Below are 25,940 nucleotides of genomic sequence, written 5' to 3'. Positions count from 1 at the left end.
AATTATTGTAATAATATACTTAAAAAGTTTATTTATACTATTTTATAAGAAAATCTCTACAAAAGTCTCTTGTTATTAAAAATATGAAGGCGTTTTTGATTTATTTTACTGGCCACACTCGCAATGTCTTCTGTGTGGATGATTCAGCGCAAGATATTCTGTTGGTCTTTGTTTGAAACTTTCTTGTTTTACTTGCTGCACTTAAAATGAATGTAGAATTCAAGTGTTCATTATTTTTACAAATACTCGAAGGCAAAAGTTCAGTTGGTAGCGCTTTAGCAAGGCAAACGTTTTAACTTAGCTTTTCTTTGGTATAAAAGTAATTCATTAGGCACTGCTGCGTTTTGCATTCATTGCGTCTTTTGTTAATTTAATTCGTTTGAATTTTATAAACTATTTTATTATATAAAATTAAGTGCTCAAATAGTGTAAATTAACTAATCCAATCTTGTTTTATCATATCAGATGCCTTTTCTGCGATCATTATAACTGGGGCGTTGGTATTGCCTCGTACAATAAAAGGCATTATTGAAGCATCTACTACTCTTAGCCTTTTCACGCCATAAACCTTCAACCTGGGGTCGACTACAGCAGTTTTATCCCATATTGGTCCCATTTTGCATGTCCCCACTGGATGGTAAATTGTTGAAGTGTACTCCATGTAAAGACAGGCGAAATACTCGTATGTTCCCCAAATATGTGCTGAACACGAACCGACCGGTACTTTTACAAACTTGGCACCACTTCGTTTGAACGCTTCCGTTTCTTCCAAGCTTACTACATACTTTGCACCTTCGACTAAAACATCCATGTCTTCTTTCACTGTAAAGAATCGCGAATATATCAACGGCGGACCAAAGACGGGGTCAGTATGATTTAGTAATATAAATCCTCTGCTTTTAGGTTTCAGTAGCAAAGGCCTAGCAGCAATCCCATCATAAAATGATAGCGGTAACACGCTTGCTGCTCTATACGAGGTTGGATCTGCGTAAAACTCTTCAACATTTCTACTGTCAAAATGGAATTGAACATCTGGAGCTTGTTCTTCAGCAAATTTTGTTTTTATAAAGGCGACGGAATTCAGAGTAGATGTTGTTGATAGAGGTCCATTTTTCTTTGGTTCCTGTTGGCGATATTCAGTAACTTCTTTCAAAACTTCTTCAGAATTCACACGAGTAGAAGTCAAATTAGAAAGGGATAATATAAGACCATCGGTAGTGACGTGGTCTTGTAAATTATATCCAACTTTCAAATTAGATATGACTGGTATACCTAACTGTTCCAAATGTTCTTTGGGTCCGATACCTGACAACATCAGTAATTTTGGGGAATTTAAGGCCCCACTGCTGACAATCACCTCCTTTTTGGCGTACACGTCGAATATTTCTCCATGTTTATGATATTTAACTCCAATAACAGTCTTTTTATGCGGATCAATAATAAGTTTAGTGACAAACGCTTCGGTGACTATATGAATATTTGGCCGCTTATAACGTATTGGTCTTATAAAAGCCTCATTTGTGGACACCCTACGTCCATCGATTGATGTAGATTGAGCGATATCTGTCCCGAAATTGCTCTCACGATTCAAGTCGACTATAGGCAACCCAGTTTCTTTGAATCCTTCCACCAACATAATAGTATTCACATCGGTATACGGAAATCTCTCGACATTTAGCGGTCCCCTGACGGAATGATAGAATTTATCATGGGACTCGATATCTCTATTGTTTTCGGATTTCTTGAAATACGGCAGGACCTGAAAGATATAAAGCATTCTGTTGGAATATCAATGTTTATGGAGAGTATATCGGATCGATATTTTGTGGCTAAAGGCATAAAGTATCCTATTGTTTACCATTGGTTTATTTCATATAAACCGTTGGTAAACAATACATTGAGTATAGGATCAATATTTTGTGTGGACTTGGTATGGTTGCTTTGGTTATTTATTCATTACCTCTCGATAGCTCCAGCCCACATTTCCCAATTCGGCCCAGTGGTCGTAGTCACGTCGGTGTCCCCTCATGTACACCATGTAATTCACTGCACTCGAACCGCCCATGGTTTTACCCCTGCAATAAAAAAGGACCACTACTGAAACTGATACTACTATTTAGTATTTTCGTAATTTTCGGTGTTTATAAACTGTAATATAGAATAAGTAAAAGTAATTTAGAGTTTTGGACGAATAAAATGTTCACTATTGTGAGCTGAAAAAATCTTCGCAGAGTTATTATTATTTTGGAAGATCTTCAGTGGCCTTTTTCATCTATTTTTGTTGAAGAAAATCTGTTTTTTTTTAACCTGATTTTGGCCTTTGGAAAAACACCTTTCGGAATTCGGATGATCTTCCTTTGGAGCTCCCACGCATATCCCCTATATACGTAAAAAAAAGCGTATATTTTTTACCTTATCCAAGCACAGGTTCCTCCTCTCTGTGATCGGCAGGACAACTCTTCGGGTTGAGTGTTATAAAGCCAATCGATGCTGGACCTTCCGAGAAGAGGAGCCAGTGAAGGCACGCTGGTCACTTCCGGTTCCTCTGGACCCGCTTCCAGTAAAAGTATCTGGAAAGACAGATCACTTAATATTTCCAAATATAGAGTTTTGTTTTTGGGAATCTATTTTTATAATTTTATTATAAAAAGGGCTTTTGCCCGCGGCTTCGCTCGCGTTAAGAAGTAACTAAACAAACTTTCATCCCCTATTTTAACCCCTTGGAGGTAGAATAATTCAGAATCCTTTCTTAGCGGATGCCTACGTCATATCATCTACCTGCATGCCAAATTTCAGCCCGATCGATCCAGTGGTTTGGGCTGTGCGTTGATAGATCACCATGTCAGTCAGTCACCTTTGAGTTTTATATATATAGAAAGCCAAATAGAATATTTATTATATTTGTTTCTTTCCTTCTTGACCTTGACCAGCGTCCACAAGTTCAATCGTGTAAAGAGAGTATCTGGCTTGGCTTGCGTGAGCTTGTGGACGCTTGTATCCGATCCGGTGTAGTGTCGGTTTTTTGATAAAGATCAAAGGGCGCTTGCTTGGATGTACATAATACACTGACGCATTCACAAGTGTGTAAACGACTTCCAAATGCCAAGTGAGATTTGTGGACGCTTGTGCCTTGTCGATGCTTGCCAAGCCTTGGTAATCCAGCCAACAACAACAGCAAATGGAAACCCAGCATTACATTTCGTATCGTTGAATTTCTAAATTACAAGTGCTACAATGTAAGTATAAAAGCAACGTTCGCAACTGTTCTAGTTCCGTAGTTTGACAAGAAGTTAAGCTGCAAGTTACACGGGGAGTTGGGAAGCTAATAGGTCTAATAACGTAAGACGAATGATAAACGGAACTCTAAAACATAATATTCCAGCAGATAAACTAACTTATTAGTAATTGAACTGTTTTTAATCGAGGTTTGTTGACTTGCACAGAATAGATAAAAAAATTAACCGACTTCAAAATAAGGAGGTTATTAATGCGACATACTTAATAATTATTGTTAATAAAAAGAATAAGACGAATGATAAAGAAGAACAAAGCAACACAGCAGTGTATGGAAAAAACTGGGAAACTTTCCCGGGAAAAATAGAAGTTTGTTACAAATCAAAAAAGCCGAAATTAGAAACAATGCATTTGTAGAGGCCGCGGTTTGAAGCCGGTTTGAGTGAAAAATGGATGTTCCACTTCCGGAAAAGTTTGATTGAGTTCCAGCTCGCCATTTAATATTGTATTAACTCATCCCAGACTGCCACATCCACAGTTACACCTCTAACAACGCCCTTATGCCAATTGCATAAGGACTAGAATCCAAGATGAAATAATTTGTATAGTTCAACTTCGAAAGGTAGACAGTGCATAATTTTTGCTGCAAACTTTTGCAATTTTGATATGGAGTTACAAAACTCCAGAGGATCATTCTACATAATATTTTGTTAGCAAAGTGTTTTCTGCATTGAATATAAAATAGTTTCACCCATTATCAGCGTAGTACTGTTATGATAATAGTTTTCTATCTCTTATTTTTATGTTTTACTAGTTCTGTACATGTAAAACATTATACGCGGGATACATACAATTTTTTTGCAATAGTACCACTATTGCAAAATAATATTATGTAAGTAATCTAGTTTAATTTGTTTCTGTGTCCATCAAAGTCGGTGCAGCACTTTTTGAATCTTTTTTTGAAAGTATTTTTTTTAATGAAATAAAGGGACGAACGAGCAAACGGGTCACCTGATGGGATGCTTCCCATCAGGTCAACTTCCATCGCCCATGGACACTCGCAGCATCAGAAGAGCTGCAAGTGCGTTGCCGGCCTTTTAAGAGGGAACAGGGTAATAGGGGAGAATAGGGAAGGGAAGAGAAGGGAATAGGGGAGAGTAGGGAAGGGAATAGGGTAGGGGATTGGGCCTCCGGTAAACTCACTCACTCGGCGAAACACAGCGCAAACGGTTTTCTGTGAGATCATGGTATTTCTCCGGTCGAGCCGGCCGATTCGTGCCGAAGCATGGCTCTCCCACGTATAAGCATTGACCAGTTGAATAAATTAGTAAGTAAGTCTAGCTTTGATAATGTTTGTCTGTCTGTTTGGGTTTTACCGATTTAGTAGAAAAATGATATGGTAGTACTCTATGAATCCCAAGAAAGGACATAATGTGATAGTTTTAATCCCAAAAATATAACTGCAGGCAACGTCTAGTATAAAATATTTTGTCAATTAACTAACCGTACGTATTATAATAATATTCTTCAAAATTAATTTAATACTTTATCTTCTGCATAATTTTAAAATAATTACAGGCATCTTTTATCGATGGATAAACATCAGTTAATGATACAATTATTCTTTGTATAAAATATAATGTTCTATCAGTCATAATTTGATTCCACGCGTAATATTGTCAATCGTTAATAAAATCGTTAACCATTTACGAGTTAATATGGTGCTTAAATTTTCATTCTATGTACACTCAACACTACAATTTTAGGAACAAAATATAATATGTTAATAAAATAATTAATGTTTGCAAGCGAAAAGAAATAATTTTCGCCACGAAGAAAGAGATGATAATACTTCTTCTCCAACGTCGGAGGTCTACTCACACTCCATCTTACGTATTTTTAATCAGGTCACGCGTAACGCGAGTTTTTGTTACTCTTTAAAGTATTTGCTCATCAAATTACGAAAAGGAACAAAAGTTTTCAATCTTGAGTTTCATTTCGATTTCAAGAGTGCGATTCGAACCGCGACTTCCGGGCTTCAACGCGCTCCAACTGAGCCATAACGGTCATCAGCAGGGCTAAAATGGTCAATTAAATTTAGCATTTAGGAAATTTAGCAATTTCTCTCAATAAATACAGCAAATGAATTGTCAAAACTGTCAAACTGACAAATGTCAAATCAGTACAAAAATACAGAAATGAATTGCAAGCAGAGTTGCATTTTGCGATTTTAGAAAAATGAATCATATTATGATTCATATCATGATTCTTCAAAGCGACCATTTTAGCCCCGCAGAACTTTTTTGTTGTTGCACTATAGACGTATATGCAACCGATTGTACACATAAACGTTGGTATCGCGAGTTTTACGTTGTTTTACGGTAATGGCGTATGTTACGGAAACGTTGCATGTTTTACAACGTTTTACGTGTATTTTTATATAACACTGTCGTGTTTACGAGTGTCGCTATAACATCATGCGTTTTTGATATGACGGGATTTGGATCTGGGATTTTGTTATTGCGAGAAATATCGTTAGGATGCTTTATGTGCATATAGGACATAAATGTAGGTAACCAGGTAAATATTGTTATATCATAATATTATGTACTGTAGGAATATGCTTAGAAACTACGAATAATAAAAAATAAGGAAACGTAACTCCCATACTTCAACCGTTTTGAATTTGGTTCCTTTTCACACACTAAAATATGGCAATAGCGACTCAAAACGAAATAAAGCCGTTGACATTAATTGTCACTTCTATATTTACACAAAATTGTGTACCGAATACATGCATTAAGAGGATACACCAGGGGCGAGAGAAATTGAAAATAGGTATTTGAAAATGTATTGCTGTCTCACCTATCTCAAGTCTCCCACCGCAGAGCGCGATAGAGACAACACGACAAAAGTTCTAATAAAAGAACAGAAAATCTTCGATTCGTTGTCCGCTGATTCCTTCTCCAAAACTTAACCGAAGTACTTTTTTCATTAAGAATTAAAACAAGGCTTGAGCTGTGTTCCTATGTTTTATTTTTTTTGTATATTCTAGCCAGTTTTGTTTTCTGGGTGTTTGAACACAGAGGAAAATCTGGCAATTTTTTTGGGTTTTTGGACGTTCTTATCTTTTTTAATAATAAAATTATGAAAAAAAAGAAAACATAGGGACATGCTAATAGTGGCCATAGATATTCAGGAAAAAAATCATAACTCTACCGGCATTATCCAGGGAGGAAACAGGGGACAGCGTTTGTATGGAAAAACGGCGGTGTGGACTCCTCTTAAGTATGCATGTATATTCGGATTACATTTTGTAGACTCGTGGACAAATTTTTTGACACAGTTACTTTTCCTTAGTTTTTATTATTCGTAGCTAAGGAGCCTCAAAGCAAGATCTTCCGTTCGAGCGAGTTGTCATTTCTGACGTTTTATAATAATACTAGATGAGGCGCGCAACTCTTTTGTGCCAAAAATTCGTTTATCGTGCGGGAACGGCCAATTTTTCCAGAATTAAAAGTATCCTATATCCTTTCTCGGGACTCAAAATATCACCATACCAAATTTCATCGAAATCGGTTCGGCACATAGAAGAAATCAGATCAAACTGTTTTAGAGCAGCTTGGCGACAGACGTACACGAGATTTTTGTAAATAAAAGATGTCAAAACTTATATTATTTTAAATAATTATGAATTTTCGTACCTCGCCTCGTGGTTTGGACTACAGTAATATATTTTTGTGTCCACATTTGTCATAATTGCAATTACCCCGATCACAATATCTGCATTTAATTAAAATTCAGCACCAGTAATAAAATGTGTGGCATAACTCATGGTGTGTTTAATGAAATCAATTATTTTATTCATAAATTAAATTCATAACTGGTTGCTATTAAGCATTTGTGTCCTAACCCACATTTTTTTGTTGTTAAATTTGTAATACCTTATATACAATTATCCGCCATGTATACAACGTGTAACAAAAGTAAGTGATAATACTTTAGGGTGTGTATGAGTCCCCTGTATAAATTTCACTGAAAAAGTTGCAGCGGTGAAAAAGTAACTTTTTTTCAACTTTGTATGGAAAAATAATGACGCAGCTGGGCGCTTGTCCATACAAACACAAAAAAAAATTGCTCTTTCAGCGTCGCTACTTGCACAGTGAACTTTATACAAGGTGTAACAAAAATAAGTGATAATACTTTAGGGTGTGTACGTGTTCCTTGTATAGAGTTCATTGTGAAAGTAGCAGTGCTGAAAGACCAAATTTTTTTTTTCACTTTTGTATGGGGAAACTCGTGGCGCTGGGGCCCTTGCCCATACAAAAGTGAAAAAAAAATTTGGTCTTTCAACGCTGCTACTTTCACAGTGAACTCTCTACAAGGAACACGTACTTATACACCCTAAATTATTATCACTTAGTTTTGTTACACCTCATAAAGAGCTATCCGCTGTACATATCATTATATTTCATCGAGGGAGAATGCGTGTAAATTCAAGCCTGTCCAATGTTTGACACAACTCAATTAGAGTAACAGAGCAAATGCTACAACAAAAGATGTCCACCGTACTTTGTACCAAACAGATTGCCGGACAAGTTTCACAGCCCACAACACAGTTTCCATATTAATTGTGAACAGTTGAATATTGGAAATATCTGCTCCGCTCCCAACTTTGTTGTTTTGACTTTATTCAATATCTGTTGGACAACTAACTACAACCAATAAAACGTTATTAAATACCGCTGGTAGCACCGGTTTTCGTGATGACGTTACATTTTGCTACCGATGATATCAACATCCAAACATAGAGACTCCTCCTCTTTTGTGATTTAAAATAATCAGCCAAGTGTGAGTCGGAATCGCGCACGAAGAATTCCGTACCGTAATAGAGCAAAAAAGGGCAAAAATTGTGGTTTTTGTATGGGAGCCCCCTTGAATATAAATTTTATTTTGTTTTTAGTATTTTTTGTTATGGCTTCAACAGAAATACATAATCTGTGAAAATTTCAGAAGTCTAGCTATAGCTAGACTTCTATATATAGCTATAGCGGTTTTTGAGATATAGCCTGAAGACAGACAGACGGACAGACAAAGAAGTCTAAGAAATAGGTTCCCGTTTTTAACCTTTGGGTACGGAACCCTAAAAAGAACAAAAACAAACTTTCTATTACTTAGGTTTTGAATCAAATCTCTGTTACATAACGTTATAATATGACATAATTAGTTAATTACACGTAACGGTTTCCGAACTTTTCTTTCTTTTTTAGATGAACATTGACCTTGAAAGTGGAACAAATCAATGTCATTTTTCTGGCCGTGAACTAAATGGCGCCTAAAAGTATAACAAGGAAAAATACCCGTAGTTTTTTCTCGTACTGTCGAAATAAGCGTGGAGAGAATGGATTGCTTGTCGGTATAATAGTTTTACCAAAATATGTTTATTGCCAGATTTTGGTAATTTAAGTATTGGTGTATTCCTTCAGATTTTTGGTTTCATAAATATATATCCCACCAAAAACATTTCATGAAAAATGTTGCCAATTTTAATTGTTACTTTTATTTTCGTCCAAGAGGAGTTTTAACTAGACTGCCAATGTTGTTGACGGACATGCGTCATTTCGTCGGCTTATGCCAATTCAGTCTTAGCTGTGATCGGTCGGATGGGTTTGACCTAACGCGACCAAATTACTTAGGTCCTTTATCTGCATAGGAATCCACTTCTCTGAAAGTACAAGACATAAAATCACGCGTACAATTTGCGCGAAACAAAAAATTTAAAAAGAAGAAAAATCTTAAAAGAAAGATTTTGTTCAATGCTAGAGCTCAACGTAAAAGAATCAAGAATTGCGTCATGTAACAGAGATTACGAAGGTATTGTATAGTTTCAAGCGATTCCCACTATTATCTTACAAGCTGAGAGGGAAAATGCAGTTCGCCAAGAACTAGCAACAGACTGCGATTGTAAAAGTTTTTCGCTTTGGGATACACTGTCATTGTTTAAGTTCACGAACTTAGAGGCACTGGATGCGGCATCAGATGTTTATATTAATTAACTATTCCATTGAGAATTTTAGCCATTTAATAGGTACAGATGTAGGTCTCTATCCCTTTATGGCTAAAATTATGGATCTTTTGAACTTGAATATTATTTTCATGGGCCACAAATGCGAAAAAGCTCTTAAAGTAATGCCAGTGTTAATTTGTGACGTGACGACCTCTGTGGCTCAGTGGTGAGCGCGTTGGTAGCTCAAGCCGGGGGTCGTGGCTTCGAATCCCGCTGACGGAACAAAAAGGTTTCAAAGTTCCTGGGTCATGGATGCGTATTAAATATTATGTGTACTTATCTATACATATAAATAAAATTGGAGTGGCTGTTTGTAATATTAAAATAACCGTTTTTTACTACATGCATATGAATATTTAGATGGTACTTACACCAAAATAACAATTTTTAGAATTTTTGTCTGTCTGTATGTCTGTCTGTTTGTTCCGGCTAATCTCCGAAATGGCTGGACCGATTTTGACGAGACTTTTATTGGCAGATAGCTGATAAAACCGACTTCCAAAAAGGAGGAGGAGTATTTTACATTTTTTTGACGCGGACGAAGTCGCGGGTAACAGCTAGTCATAAATAAAAATCTTAAATATACTTAATACTTATGTATAGTATGAAAGTATTAAATATATTTCCGTTGTCTGGTACCTGTAACACAAGTCCTTCAGGTAGGTACTTATACCAAAGCGTCCGTAGATAAAATTAAAAAATAAATATATAATTTCAAAAGATACTTGGATAACAAACAAATATATATTTTATACGTGGGAGAGCCATGCTTCGGCACGAATGGGCCGGCTCGACCGGATAAATACCACGTTCTCACAGAAAACCGGCGTGAAACAGCGCTTGCGCTGTGTTTCGCCGAGTGAGTGAGTTTACCGGAGGCCCAATCCCCTACCCTATTCCCTTTCCTACCCTCCCTTATTCCTCCCCTATTACCCTATTCCCTCTTAAAAGGCCGGCAACGCACATGCAGCTCTTCTGATGCTGCGAGTGTCCATGGGCGACGGAAGTTGCTTTCCATCAGGTGACCCGTTTGCTCGTTTGCCCCCTTATTTCATAAAAAAAATAAAATATATAGCAACTTTTCATGTAACTACGAAACATCGATATTTGTTTCCCAACTTTCATCGTAATTTGCTATGGTATGGTAAATTATATTCAAGCTTACTACTCAATGATTTTTAATCATAATAAGTTACTTGATTTATAACAAAAATATTTTATTATTTTTCTAATTATTTAGCTTAAGATTATTTAAATCTAATCCAACTAATAAAATTTTCTCTAAATCTATAAAACCTTAGAAAGAAAGCAGCAACTTTACGTGAAATTATCAAAGCCACTGAACGGCTACTAGTTATTATTATATGTCCCCATGATACAGTGAAGGGTTGGAATATTCTTCCCCGGAGCCCCGTTAAGAAGGCCTGTCGTAAAGGCGAATTAACGTTGCCAGACTTGGGACACTCGTGTAGAGGTCCCTTTATCTACGATATTATTACAATCATTTCCATGCTCGTTTTCATACCGCCAGGTAATTCTACTTTGGAATGATAATCATACTCGTATTGTCGATAAAATTATATCACAAAATATTAATAAGTAGACCTTTTTGATGGCTTTATACATAAATTAGCTTTATAGAAGTATTATTATGAATTAGGTGTCAAGGTCGCAGCCCGATCAGTTTGAAATTGATAAAGTTTCATACGAAACTTTTATCCCCTATTTTATTCCCTTGGAGATAGAATTGATCAAAATCCTTTCTTAGCGAATGCCTACGTCATAACATCTACCTACATGCCAAATTTCAGCCCGATCGGTATAGTGGTTTGGGCTGTGCGTTGATAGATCACTATTGTACAAAGTACAATAATGTATTAGGTTAACTGCTGAGTGAGAGCTTTGTGTCAGCAGTTTACATTCATTAACGTTGTAACATTTTACTTAATAAATCAGTGTAAGAACAGCACTCATCGGGTTTGGTTGTTTCATTCCATCCCTATCTATCTGTAGAAACATTACAGATCTTTTTGGTCCTTCGTTCCTTCAGGACCTTGCTCTCGCGTCGCGTGTAACATACAGTTGCTTTGCATCCGCGCCGCGTTGTGAGGACACCAGTGACTTTAGCACATACAGTGTTATATCTGTGACGAACAGTTGCAGTGACGTACAGTCAGAACTACAGTTAGTGAAGTGTTCAGTGGACTTTACTCCGTGAGGTTTCTGTAGCATCGACAGCCGCAGCACCCACATCAGCGACAGCATCGACAGCAGTCCCGCAGGAGAGTAAACCACAGAACCAAGTAAGATCTTTCCATATTTTCTTTACATGATGGACAAGCTAATTCAGCAGCAGAACGCGATCCTAGAAGAAATTAAGCGTATAGAGACTAATTTTAGGAAGGATTCACCATCCCGTAAAACGCGCGAATATCTCGATGAGAGACTCGCTAATTTGGACAGGCTCTGGGCTGAGTTTAATGCGAACAACGACAAGCTCAGTCTGCGCGGTCAACCTGATGCTCCATATTTCGTCGAAAATCAGTACGAGGAGGCACGCGAATTTTACAATAATGTCCGTTATAGAATTTCTTCCTATACACCTACTTCGAAAACAGACCAGACAGGTACTAGTTTGTCCGTCAGAAAACACACGACAACACCGTCACCGTCTCGCGAGCAGGCACCGCCAGCACAGGCGCCGCCAGCACCGCCGCAACAGGCACACACAGACATTGAAAAACTTTTATCGCTTCAACGTACAAATTTTAGGGCATTCGCTAGGCTAATTAACAATATTAACGTAGACAACATAGGCGATAAATGGGAGTTAGAAGATGAGCTGCGTAGTGTTCAGTCTCGCTGGAATAACATTGATTCCTTACATTTAGAAATAGACAATATTTTACAAGGAGATAACGCGGACTACGATAATGAATTTTCCTACTACGAAAATTGCTATAAAGATATCAAACGGTCACTTAATAAAAAATTAGCATCCGCGGCTCACATCCAACAGGCAACACCTCAAATAGATATCCCCGTGTTTACAGGCAAATACACACAGTGGCCTACGTTTTACGATTTATTTTCCGAAAGCATCCATAACAATAACTTGCTCACAAAGGGTCAAAAAATGCAACACCTTAAGGGCAAACTTAGAGGAGAAGCCGAGCGTCTTATACAACATCTACATATTTCCGCTGAAAACTACGATACCGCTTGGGAGCTTCTCACTCATCGGTATAACAATCGTCAGTTGCTATTTACAAAACAAGTAGAGATATTTTTAAATCAGCCAGCTTCTTACAAACAGTCAGCGTATGAAATTAGGCGTCTCTATGATACATCCATGGAGTGTATTAATGCCATACAAAATCTCGGCATAAACACTTCCTCTTGGGACCCGCTACTCGTACATCTGATTACGAAAAAACTGGACCCTGACACGTACAGTGACTACCAGGAAAATCGGAAAAAACCACGGGAGCTACCTACGCTGGACGAGCTCATGAATTTTCTAGAAAATAAATTTACAGCTTTAGAGCCCATACAAAAAAGAAAGGCTCAAACTTTCACACCAAAGCCCTCTTCGTCGCATTTAATTAATACGCAATATAACACAAAATATGCTAAAGGCAAATATTATATAGCGAAACCGCATTATCAGGCGACAGCAACTCGCATGTGGAACTGTCCGCTCTGTCAGCAGAATCATATTTTATTTAAATGCAGTAAGTTCGCTAAGTTATCGACCGAGGAAAAAATGAGAACGGTACTAAAATTACATATTTGTCAAAACTGTCTTTACATTCACGATGCAAATGGTTGTACTTCTGCAAAACGTTGCAAACATTGCCACGGTGATCACAATACCATTCTACACGATGGATATTACGCTGTTTTCAAAGCCCAGAAATCCTTACCTCATACGACATACTCGACGTCATCGATTACGCAAGCACAGCCCGTCGTCACAACAGCTCCGTCGTCGAGTTACATGCCTACATCTAACTTAGCTAATACTAACTTTACACCTAATTACAATACTAATAAAAATCATAATGTTAACTACGTAGCTACGGATAATGAGGAGATATTATTAACTACACTACTTTTAAAAATACAAGCCTACGACGGTACTTACATAGTTTTAAGAGCGCTTTTAGACCAAGGCTCTCAAATTTCATTAATTTCGGAGCGCGCCGCCCAGCTGCTAGGTCTTCCTAGACAACATCATCCCGCTTCTATTTCTGGAATAGGATATGGCTCTAAACAAGGAAAGGGAGTCGTTACTTTGAATTGTATGTCAATTTACGATGACTACACATTTTCAACTCAGGCTATTGTTATAAATAAAGTCATTAACAATTTGCCTAATGGAACATTTAACAAACAGCCGTGGTCACACCTGCAAAACATTAGACTTGCGGATCCCGACTTCAACATCTCCAGACCTATTGACATGCTACTGGATGCGAGTGTGTACTCCGACATCCTCATGGATGGCCTCATCAAGGGCCCTAACAAGGCGCCCATGGCACAACAGACTAGGGTAGGTTGGATCTTGTCAGGGGACGTGAAGACATTTAACTGCTGTGTCGTGCTGAACAATCTAGCCGATATTTCGCAGTATTGGGAGCTCGAAGAGGTTCAGAGCTCCTCGACTGCCCGCTCGGAGGAAGATGAGTACTGCGAACAGCTGTACCAGTCGACCACGAGACGATTACAGAACGGTAGATATGAAGTTGCGATTCCGATGAAACAGGACTTTGAGAAACATCTGGGAAACTCTAGACCGAAGGCGATAGCACAATTTTATAATTTGGAACGTAAAATGGCAAAAAATACAGAATTCTCAGAAAGCTACACACAGTTTATGAGGGAATATCTAAGTTTAGGACATATGAAACCTGTAACAAAAAAGGTAGAGCCGTCGTACTACCTCCCGCATCATGGAGTTTTAAAAGCTGACTCGACAACAACTAAACTGAGAACCGTTTTTAACGCCTCATCAAAAACTGTACCCAGTTTGAACGATTTGATGCTTCAAGGCCCAAATCTACAAAGCGATTTACATAGTTTAATTTTATCGTGGCGTAAACATAAAATCGTCATTACAGCGGATTTGGAAAAGATGTTCCGTCAGTTTTTTGTGAGAGAATGTGACCAGCATCTTCAGAGAATCGTATGGAGAGACATCTTCTCGACCGCAAAAACTGCAGACTCTTCGCCGCAAGAATACCAATTAACGACAATCACATACGGAACTAAGTCTGCGCCGTATCTTGCCATGCGAACCCTGAAACAGCTCGCTTTAGACCATAAGGATGATTTTCCTCTAGCATCACATGCTATTTTGACGTCATTCTATATGGACGATCTCCTCACAGGTGAGAGTTCTATAGAGAAAGCGAGAGATTTGCAAAAACAGATTATTGATATTTTCAACACAGCAGGCATGAACATACGTAAATGGTCCAGTAACAACATGGAGCTCACACAAAACTTGTCACCAGAACAGTTGGACATTTCGCTAGATTTCAAATGTGCTGAATCGCGAAAAACATTAGGGTTACGTTGGAGTCCTAGAACAGACTCATTTACATTTCAAAATAAATTCGTGGATTTAAATAGCGAGGATCACCTTACAAAACGACAACTACTCTCCAACATTTCGAAGATTTTCGATCCGCTGGGGTGGCTCTCACCTCTTACAGTAAGAGCTAAGATTTTATTTCAACGAACTTGGTTGGAGCCGAACATTACCTGGGATGATGAGCTTCCTCAGCAGATAATTTGTGACTGGAAAACATTAAAACAGGATTTTCAACATTTGGATAAATTCGAATTACCTAGATATTTAGGTAATACTCATAAATACATTATACATGGGTTTTGCGACGCCTCGGAAAAGGCTTACGCAAGCGTGGTGTACATTACCGCTACAAACAGTAAAGGCGTGTGCACAACGAGGCTGCTTACGGCGAAAACAAAACTCGCTCCTTTGAAGAACAAGTTAACTCTACCTAAGCTTGAACTATGTAGCGCACATCTTTTGGCTAACCTTTTGGATAAGGTCTTGGCTACAATGACGGACAGTCAATATGAGGTACATTGCTGGAGTGACTCTATGATTGCATTGGCTTGGATTCAAGGTGACATTCACAGATGGCAGAAATTTGTATCCATCAGAGTGCAAAAGATTACAGAAATTGTCGAACCTTCACGTTGGCATCATGTGAGTACAGAATTAAATGCAGCAGACTGTGCTACAAGAGGATTGACAGTTGCACAACTAGAATCCCATTCATTATGGTGGGGCCCAGAATGGCTCAACAAGTTAGATATAAGTTCAATTGAAAACGTTTCTAATTTAACTACATGTATTGAAGAAATTAAGGCTAGTGTGAACGCGACTTTATCAACTACAATTATACAACATAAGACTTTAATATTACAATTATTGAATGAATACAGTTCATTGGCACGTGTCGCAACAACAGTGGCATGGCTATCACGTTACATCCTGTGGCTTCGCAACAAGAAGAATGTGCCACATCAGAATTATTTGTCAGCTGTTGAAATGGAAAATGCATATTGTATTATAATTAGAACTGTACAATCTATAGAATTTAAGGAAGAATTTAGTTGTATTTTACAGAATAGAAAATTACCTAGGAATAGTAAGGTATTATGTTTAAATCCGTTTATTAGTAAGGATGACGGATTACTGAGGGTCGGTGGGAGACTTAATAAGTCGCATTTAGAAAGTTGTGCGAAAAATCCAATTATTTTATCGAATCACAGTCGTCTCACAGAACTAATTATACAGCAAGCTCATTCTTTAACTTTACATGGCGGACCCAGACTTACCTTATCACACATTAGATACAAATACTGGATACTGAGCGGGCTCCGTACTGTTAAAAGAGAGTTACGTAAGTGCGTTACATGCAGGCGTTACAGCCACCAGAATCATCAACAGATCATGGCAGATCTACCCGAACCACGCGTAACTCCTTCGCGTCCATTTAGCATTACAGGTGTGGACTTCACAGGATATTTTGACATTAAAGCACAAAAGGGGCGTGGGATAAGAACAACGAAAGGATACGTAGCCGTATTCGTATGCTTATCGACCAAGGCCGTTCACTTGGAGCTCGTGTCCGACCTCAGCACCCCTGGATTTCTTGCAGCCTTTCGTCGGTTTTGTGCCCGGCGAGGCACCCCGAGTCATATGTACAGTGACAACGGGACAAATTTTAAAGGCGCTAACAGATTGCTGATCAAGGAGTACAAAGAGATTTTTGCCACAATTGACAGGAATTTCTTCGCGAACATAAACAGCTACAATATCAAATGGACTTTCAACGCACCATCATTTCCATCTGCAGGAGGTCTATGGGAGGCTGCCGTCAAATCACTCAAATATCATCTTCGGCGAGTGATAGGCGAGCAGCGACTTACCTACGAAGAATTTAACACCCTGCTACAGCAGATAGAGGCCTGCCTTAATTCACGACCACTGGTTGCGTTGACGGAGAATCCTGATGATGATTACCTGACCCCTGGACATTTCCTCGTAGGGGGACCTTTGCTGTCTCGTCCACAGGCTGAACCGGAACATCTTAATCTTAACACAAGATGGCACATGGTACAAGCTATGAACAGGAACTTTTGGAAGAAGTGGTCTTCGGAGTACCTTCAGCAGCTTCAAACACGATCCAAATGGCAGAGTCCATCGAGAAACTTTGAAGTGGATGACATAGTTCTGGTGAAGGAAGACAATTTACCTCCCGGGAAATGGGCTTTAGGTAGGATAGTCGAGGTACATCCAGGCAAGGATGGGTACGTGAGAGTGGTATCGGTTAAGACCAAGAATGGTATATTGAAAAGGCCAATTTTAAAACTTTCCCGACTTCCAGTCAAGGAGAGCGATACCGTACAGGTAAACAGCAGCTCTAGTGATCATGATCGACATGTCGTGACCCCTGGAACAATGAGCAGGGTACAACCAGAAAGCCAAACAAACCAGCTACCGCCATCTCGACGTCGACCTCGAAGAAATAATTTATGTCATTTTATATTTACTTTACTTGCTATGTTTTTATTTACAATTTCACCCACACAGGGAACCTACAATATATCTAATTTCAACTCGAGTCAAAGCCTGTATTTCGACAAACAGTTCGATATTAACTTAATCAGGGATGAGTGGAAATTAGTTGTTTACTATAATATGTCAACGTATTGGACGAGTCTTTCATATTTACAGAAGTACGTAAAACATATACAGAAAGATACTTCACAACTTTCACCGCAGTACATAAGCATAGCCGAACAATTACAACATGAACTATCGGAACTTCAACATTATAATGTATTGCTGCAATATAAAACTAACAAACGACAGAAGAGAGGCATAATTAATGGTGTGGGTTATGTAGCTAACGCATTATTCGGAGTTCTCGACGACAGGTTTCTGAAACAATATGAAAAGGACATAGAGAAGATTTCGTACGACTCCAATCACTTACGAAGCCTTCTGAAAAATCAAACGAGCATTATTGAGGCACAGTCGAACATATTACGCAGAAATGAAGATATTATGTATAAGCAATTCAGCTTGGTACAGTCACATTTACAAAACTTTACAAATATTTTAAATCGAGTACAGTCGGACAGTGAGCATCAACTTAATACTATATCATCAATTCTGTCGGCACAGATTTTAATATCGAATCTTCGACGTATACAAGATAATTTAGTCGATACAGTAACTGATTTATCTCATGGACACTTAGACACACATTTAATACCTTCAGAACAGCTGCGACAACAGATGCACATTATTTCGAATCAATTAAGGGGAGACCTAACTTTGCCTATTAGTGAAGAAGACTTACAGGAATTATACAAGGTCATGAAAGTTAGCTCAAAAATCGGAAGATCATTTCTAGTAATAGAGATAAAAATACCTTTAATTGCTAAGGAATCATTCGAACTAGACAAAATATACAGTATACCTTTTAAAAGTAATCTTATTATTCAAACATTTACACCTTACATAGCTTTTAATTTACAAAAGGAAATATTTATTTTACTAACAGAAGAAGATACTCATTTGTGTATGCATTTATCTTCAGGAAAAGTCTTGTGTGCCTTTGATAGACCAATTTATGAGCAACAAATTAATCATTCTTTTTGTAATCTACATACAAACAATAAAACATTATGTACGACTAAAACAATTAAGTGCGAAGAGCGGTGGATCAAATTACGTGCTAATAACAGGTGGTTGTTCTCGTGCTGCGAAAATTGCCAAGCGCGACTTTTCTGCTCGGACACAATAGAAATGATTACCTTACAAGGAAACGGACTCATGGACATAGCGTCGGGATGCGTTTTGAAGAGTAGATCCGTTACAATTTACGGACACACTAACTATCTTACAAAACTATCTACGAAGCCTGACATCGCTCCAGTACCAGAATTTTCTGTCCTTAATCATATTCTAAATTCTACATTACCTGAAAGTTTCATACCAGACAATCACAGTCATACTTGGGACCAGATGAAGATGCAGTTGGAGAACATAAAAAAGGAAGCTGATGTGGTTTACTCTCCCGTCAGTGTACACGACGTACACCACTATACTGCGATCTACGCCACGCTGACACTGCTGATCTTAGGGGGGTGCATTTACGTCGTCCGTCGTGTTCGTAAGACGAGCCAACAACAGTTTCGAGTGTCCCCTGCTGTCACTGCCCCGGTGGTTCTGCGGGCGGTGGAGGCCACTAACGTGGAACTTCCGGAGCTGCCTACAAAGCAGCAGTCATCATCATCAACGGGGGTGGTTCCTCCGAGCACCAGTACGCAGTCATGTGTGAAAACAAGTGGCAAGTGTAAAAAATCTGTGCGATTGTCAGTTCCAAAAATTAGTGAAAGTGAAATTAGTGATTATTAATTTTAACTGTGACATAAAGTGGTTTAGGACAAACATTTTAGAGACATTAGGTTACGTATGGACATTAAGTTTTAGTTCTTTACATCATTCAGCATCCTTTTCCCTGAGTCCCAGGATGTACAAAGTACAATAATGTATTAGGTTAACTGCTGAGTGAGAGCTTTGTGTCAGCAGTTTACATTCATTAACGTTGTAACATTTTACTTAATAAATCAGTGTAAGAACAGCACTCATCGGGTTTGGTTGTTTCATTCCATCCCTATCTATCTGTAGAAACATTACAACTATATTTTATCAGTCAGTCACCTTCGAGTTAGATTTAAATTTAAAAGTAACGAACTATCATCAAATCAGCTATACATTTCGTGGCACTATAATATTGATATTTAAATGATATATTTATCTTTTTAATATAAATTCAGTAGTTTTAGATTTTAAGCAGACACACACAAAAAGTTTTCTATCCAAACAGCATAAAATATTTTTCAACCTATTTAGATCACAAAACTTTTTTCTCTTTTATAGTCATTATTGAAACATTTTTTGTCCAAAAACATAAACCGACAAAAATTCTTTGTTGTCCGTTGAAAGTAATTAGTCCAAAACCCCTAAATATAGCTGCGCTTTTCTTCTCTCTTTGCGTAAAATACCTCCGTTGTCTTATTGCACTTTATTTAAAATTTTCATTTGCATTTGCAATATGAGCTGTCCTAAATACTCCTACTGTGACGGCGTATATTTTGGAGTTGAATTTTATTTTAGCCAGACTCCTTCCTGACTTATGAGATGCATGGATTTTGTGAGGAATCAAAAGTAAAAAGATAAATTCAAATGGCCATTGACCTATACTTCCGCTTGTGACTTGTGTGTACTGTGAATGGATATGAGATACCGGCAACATTTTTGTGTGCAAGTAAGAGACAAATAGCGATTATTATAGGTTGTCTCTTTTATTTTTTGCATGAATGTGTGAATCAATATCTCTAATTTTCCTCTGGACTATATTTATGAATGTTTGTGTGTACTCTCCGTTATACGTTAATGATTTTATCAAAACTAGAGATCGCCCAATGGTCGAAATTCGACCTTAGTTTCAACGACATTAGGACTACTACCTATATTTTGTAAAAAAATATTGACTTTATCATATTTTTTTTCAACTCTTGTCTCTGGGACTCAGCTGATCTCAGACTGGCCGTGTAAGCATTGTCTAATAGTAGCTAAGATTCAATAATAAAAAAAAACTATAATCCATTTTCAATTTGTCACCTTGTAGTCAACAGACTTCAACCATAAATAAAACTCGTATGTATAGGCTTGTCACTCAAAAATCTGTAATTTTGCCTAGTGCGTGTATATGATAAAAGCATAATTTCAAAATAATATTTGCTCGATGCACTCCTTCACCATGTAAACTATAACTGTGCAAAATTTCATTCACCTACGTTTTCTCGTTTTTCGTCAAAAGGGATACAAAGTTTTTGGCTCACGTATTAATATATAGATATCTCCCGTCTTGTGACATGTAATTTTAATCTTTAACTTATTATTTAGAGACAAAAAACCACGAAACTTAATTACCTGCTGCACTCAGAAACGAATTAATGACATAACTGTTTAATAGAGATTAAGACATAATAATATTATGCCCTAAAATATTCATCAACATTATATTCTGTCAAACTCTCCATTTAATTGAAGTTCAATTGTCATTAAATAACTGCGTAAGTTTAATTAGTTTTTAACCACTGACAAAAAGGGGTGTTGTAAGTTTGTAAATTTGACTTGTCTGTCTGTCAGACAAACAATGGGTGGATTGATTTTGATCTAGTTTTTAGTTTGAAAACTGACATTATTAAGCTTGTTATTAGATTTAGTTCATCATCATCAGCCCGCTCAGTGCTGAGAAATGTCAGTTTGAACAACTTAAAATTTTTCGAATCGGGGGTTGTGTATTAATTTCTTTATTTAACGTTATTGGTATCTCTTCTGTTGTTAGCAGATCACTGTTCTAGATACAAGTTTATGTGAGGGCTAATTTATATTCTAGGGGGACATAACTAGTAAGTAAAAGTTTTAGTGACCTAATGTATTCCTTTGTGGTCTGGAAGTTGGATTAAATAATGAATGCAAGTTATTTCTTCTGTCATTTGATTGAAAATTATAGTTTCTTCATTAAACATTATAACTTAGTAATAATATTTAATGAAGAATTAATAGAAATGTGCTGAAATAATTTGAGAAATAATCAATTTCTTTTAAAAGAACTTGCACAATATAAAAATCTAGCTTTGTCTAAAAACACCTCATATGCAGCAAGCCTTTATAAGGTTAATATATTTTATAGTGGATGTTATAATATTATCTATTTTGCTATTATAATATCCAAAATGCTAGTGGGAACTTACCTTCCATTTTTTCACCTCAGATAATCTGTTAGCGATCACACATCCCGCTGAGCCGGCTCCCACAATGATAAAGTCATATTCGTCCGCCTGTCTCTTGCTTCTTGTTCTTTTCCTCTCCTTCTTCTCTTCTTTAACCGTCACCTTCTCCGAATACGCGGATTCCGGATCCAGGAAACTGTGTCGAAAATTATCGAAATTGAAAATCGGCGCGAGGAAATTTCGGAATCTGCTGCGCTGCGGCTTAAAGTCTTCTTCTAAATATTCATCCCCTTTATAATTCTCGAGCTCGTACGGCCGATAGATCGGTTCCGGGACGATCGGCTCGGTTATCGTCCTGTACGGGTTCGTCGGAATGTCGAGAGATTTGCCAAACAGTTGGGTAACGAGAGCCAAATACATGAAGGTTCCTTGTGTACATTGCGTTAAGGGCGCCAAAGCTTCTGTGCACACAGTCGTTATATCAGGCGGGATCCAGTGCGATGCCATTTTTAAGGTCACTTCACAACACACTACTACAGTCTATTTCGTTCGAGTGCCACGAGCTAAGTGATTACCGAAGGTGAGAGTATACGTTGGGTAACTATTATCCAGTTTTTGTGACTGCAGCCTTGTGCTAATAGTAAAAGAATTAATCCAAGGATTGTTTATTTCCCACACCTTTACTAAAATTGTTGGCGTGACTGAAATCATTCTTAACTGTGAGATATCTTATATCTTTAAACGAGCAAATCATGTTTAAATATATAATTGAAATCTCGGAATCGGCTCCAACGATTTTCATGAAATTTAGTATATAGGGGTTTTCGGGGCGATAAATCGATCTAGCTAGTAATAATTTTTTAAAAATGTCATTTTATTCGTGTTTTAACGAATACTGAGCAAAGCTCAGTCAAATAGCTAGTTTTTATTATAATGCGCGCAGTTGCATAGCGTAATGGGTCATACATAGAGTTAGGAAACTCATCCAAAAAGCAAATAAGATTTATAAGCCAACATTTTACCAGGCAATGCATATAAGATTAATTTTTGCGTGTATGTAATCAATAGAAGTAATACATATAATCGCATACATTTTTGTTTATTGCGTAATTAAGCTTAATTATTGCAAATTTCAGCGCACTGGCCTGGAAACAACAACATTTTGTTTGTTTTTCATATCATCGAGCGGATCGCAGTAATTATATTCATGTTATTCCTAAAATGTTATTACTATAATTTTCTGTTTATTTTTCAGCCCCTGTAAATTTTGGGTTAGGAATATTTTACAACTTATGCGGCCTTTTCGCGTTGACCAAAACATGATATTATTATTATGAACTTGTACTATCAGAGAATACCTAGACAGATGGCGGACCTAAGTAATTTGGTCGCAAGTCAAACTCATCTGACCGATCACAGTTAACATTGAATTATTGACACAAGCCGACCAAATCAAGTAGGCCCGTCAACTGCCTAGGAATCAATTTCCTCGATGATACATGTGGTACATTGGTCTTACACTTAGGCCCGTATAAATAGTCAGTACTCAAGATGCATCTCGGTCTCAAGACGCGGTTCGGCACTGTGATTGGTCCAAATTTTGACAGCCAACCAATCACAGAGCCTGAACCGTGTCTTGAGACCGAGATGCATCTTGAGTACTGACTATTTATACGGGCCTAGGATTGACCAGAAGCGACATCGGTTGTGCATGCTTTATTTTCGCAATCATGGTATTCCATCATCAGATTCCGACCTGTTTCATTTAAATCAGCTACGCTTAGTTCCCAAGTGTGTGCGCAATTCTCTGTCTTGACTGTACTCTAGAACTGAGTTGTCGCCCGCAGCAATACAATTGTTCTTTGTTTGTCAGTTTTTGCCGTGTCGAAGTATGTCAACATGTTCCCGCGACTTCTAATGATATTGCTGCCGGGTCAACTATGTATTATCTATCGTAGCTTACATTCATTCACAGTTTTGACAATCACACGTGGAACTTGGGATTAACGACGTATTATTACTTAGAGAATTTGATGGACCTACGCGGATGGGGCGGGGGCTCCGTAACGACAAAACCTAACCCTTGCGGGCTGCTCCCCCGTGTTTGTTTTTTTTTACATAATTTCTTGATTTGGTCGCCGCACTCAGAGCTCGCGATAAAAGCTATGCAATATCTTACAAAAAGTTTGTTGAAAAAAACAAGGACCGAATATACGACCTCTGGGATCGATCTCCAAATATAATAATAACACGGTTACACGGAGGATTCAACGATATATAAAAAAGTTGACGAGTCTTAATAACTTTAATAGAGTAAAACTTAAAATATTACACTACGCTTTTCTAGACTGTTTTCTATTGTAATTTTTCAAAAGACTTTTTGCAAAAGCGTCTTCCTTTCTTGTACTGTGATTCTATTGAATGTTTAGGCCCATTTTCTGAGATTTCCTATCTAGAGTTTATCTATTCAATAGTATTGAGTGGTAAACGTATTGATGTGGGCCAAACGGAACGCTAGGGAAAACATTAACTGATGTAGGAAAACTGGGAATTAATATGTCAAAAACTACAGCCTAAAAATTTTTTTCAAACAGATTCAAAACTACTCACTTTTCCGGCTCTCGAAGTTGAGTGGTTTGTGCGTGAAGAGGTGACAGACGTACACACCTTTACAATATGAGTATGGATATATCCAAGTCATCGACCATTTAACCCTTCGATCGTCTGCGATAAAGGTACGCACCGTCCAGGGTGTTCGGGTCTAATTGATCACCCTGCAAATCCCACTATCCATTTTCGCGTGCTAGTTAATTAACTATTAGGCCACTACCGTAATACCCTGTATATTGAGAAATGAATGGGATGTGAATCGGTTTTTGCTGTCTAAGGGTGGGTTGCACCAGAGGCGTTGTTATAGTTAAGGTTCTCGTCAAATATGGCGTCCATTATGGACTTTTACTAGGGATTTGACAGTTCATTTGGCATTTTGTTATGGTTAAAGTTAAAGTTATAGAAGTAAGTTAGTGCAACCCACCCTAAGCATTATTTGAAAGTTTCTGCAGTGCATCTGAAATTAGAAGCTATATTACGTTGAGTTTGAAGGTATAATATTCCAATCGAAGCCTAATAATCTAATAGGAGTCATTTCGTATGAAGTTACACGCTTCGATTTCTGCGGCAGTTACATAGATAAATCCATAAATTAAGAATTTTGTTCCTGTTGTAACTACAAAATATTAATCTTAAATACAAAAACCCGGCTTTAAAAATTATATTATAATGGCATTAGTTGTTTCATCAATAAGTACACCGCTTTTCTTTGAAAATTTAACTCGCACTAAGCCGGTTTTTATTTTGTTATATTTATGATTTCTTAGATACTACATTAAAAACTTGCAGATGGTAATAATATTGTGATGAAGTAAAACCTATTTTTCTATGTTCCAAAATCTTTTTCACATAGGGGTAAATTTCACCCCAGCTGTTTCCATGACACAGATTTTTGCTGCTAAAACCGCGAGTAACGACTAGTATTAAGTGAAACGGCCCTTTTCCCTTGTAAACAAAATTATATTGTTTTAAATTTGAATAAAATGTAGCCTAAATCCGTGTCGGCGATTATCTCGGCTCGGATTTATGTGGGCTACAAAGTATAAGCCTTTAAGCGGAATAGTGATTTAGGAAAAGATGCTTAGCGCATAATTTATATTATCAATAGACGCTAAGTTGGGAGGTATACTATGGTTTTCCTTTTGCTTTTCTACTATAGTTTTTCTAAAGAATTATCATACTGTTTATATAAACGTACTTCTTTAGGAGAACAAAATTAGGTTTTTATAAATTTAAGCTAAGCTGAATTAAATTTAGCTCTGTATTTAATATCGATTTTTTTTCATTGTCTTTCATGCTGGTCCGAGGCACGTTTTTACACGAATTTTCTTGACTAGCGGAAGTGAGCCTTACTAGACCAAATTTTCCCGACAAAAAGTAATATTATGTTTAAATTAAATCTAGGAGTAATTATTATATCGTTGATCGTAGAATAGTGTTTAAAAACAAAATCACTCTGAAGTGTCACTAATTTATACTTTATTAATTTACTAAACATTACGTAATGATGGAAATTGTGTAATTTCGCAAACCCTATCCTTAGAAAAGATGTAGTTAAAACTTTTCTAATTTGACACAGAAAAGCAGTTGAAAGCCAGTTTATTGGTAATAAAACAACTTTTTATGGCTCGATACAAAACTACATTAACAACATGACTTCGCTAATTTGTAC

The 25,940-nt window shown here is 37.4% G+C and overlaps 1 protein-coding gene across 1 annotated transcript; it reads right to left on the bottom strand.

Moving 5' to 3' along the window:
• Positions 1-82: 82 nt before the first annotated feature.
• LOC121728076 (glucose dehydrogenase [FAD, quinone]-like) lies at positions 83-22,165 on the bottom strand. Its single transcript, XM_042116182.1, has 4 exons — positions 21,680-22,165; positions 2,413-2,570; positions 1,961-2,075; positions 83-1,759 (listed from the first exon to the last, which is right to left on the bottom strand). Exons 1-4 carry the CDS (start codon positions 22,163-22,165, stop codon positions 434-436), a joined length of 2,085 nt encoding a protein of 694 aa, XP_041972116.1. The 3' UTR covers positions 83-433.
• Positions 22,166-25,940: the final 3,775 nt, after the last annotated feature.

This window comes from Aricia agestis, chromosome 6, assembly GCF_905147365.1.
Source record: "Aricia agestis chromosome 6, ilAriAges1.1, whole genome shotgun sequence".
Taxonomy (NCBI): domain Eukaryota; kingdom Metazoa; phylum Arthropoda; class Insecta; order Lepidoptera; family Lycaenidae; genus Aricia; species Aricia agestis.
The sequence above is the reverse complement of the archived record's forward strand: the minus strand, read 5'-3'. Positions and strand labels throughout refer to the sequence as shown.

Bases quoted from the DNA above. Each gene is read 5' to 3' on its own strand.
- LOC121728076 (XM_042116182.1), bottom strand. From the start codon at position 22,165: ATGGCATCGCACTGGATCCCGCCTGATATAACGACTGTGTGCACAGAA. The intron at 2,571-21,679 runs GTAAGTTCCCAC...CTGTCTTTCCAG, and splicing joins CTGAGGTGAAAAAATGGAAG to ATACTTTTACTGGAAGCGGG. The intron at 1,760-1,960 runs GTAATGAATAAA...TATATCTTTCAG, and splicing joins TGGGCTGGAGCTATCGAGAG to GTCCTGCCGTATTTCAAGAA.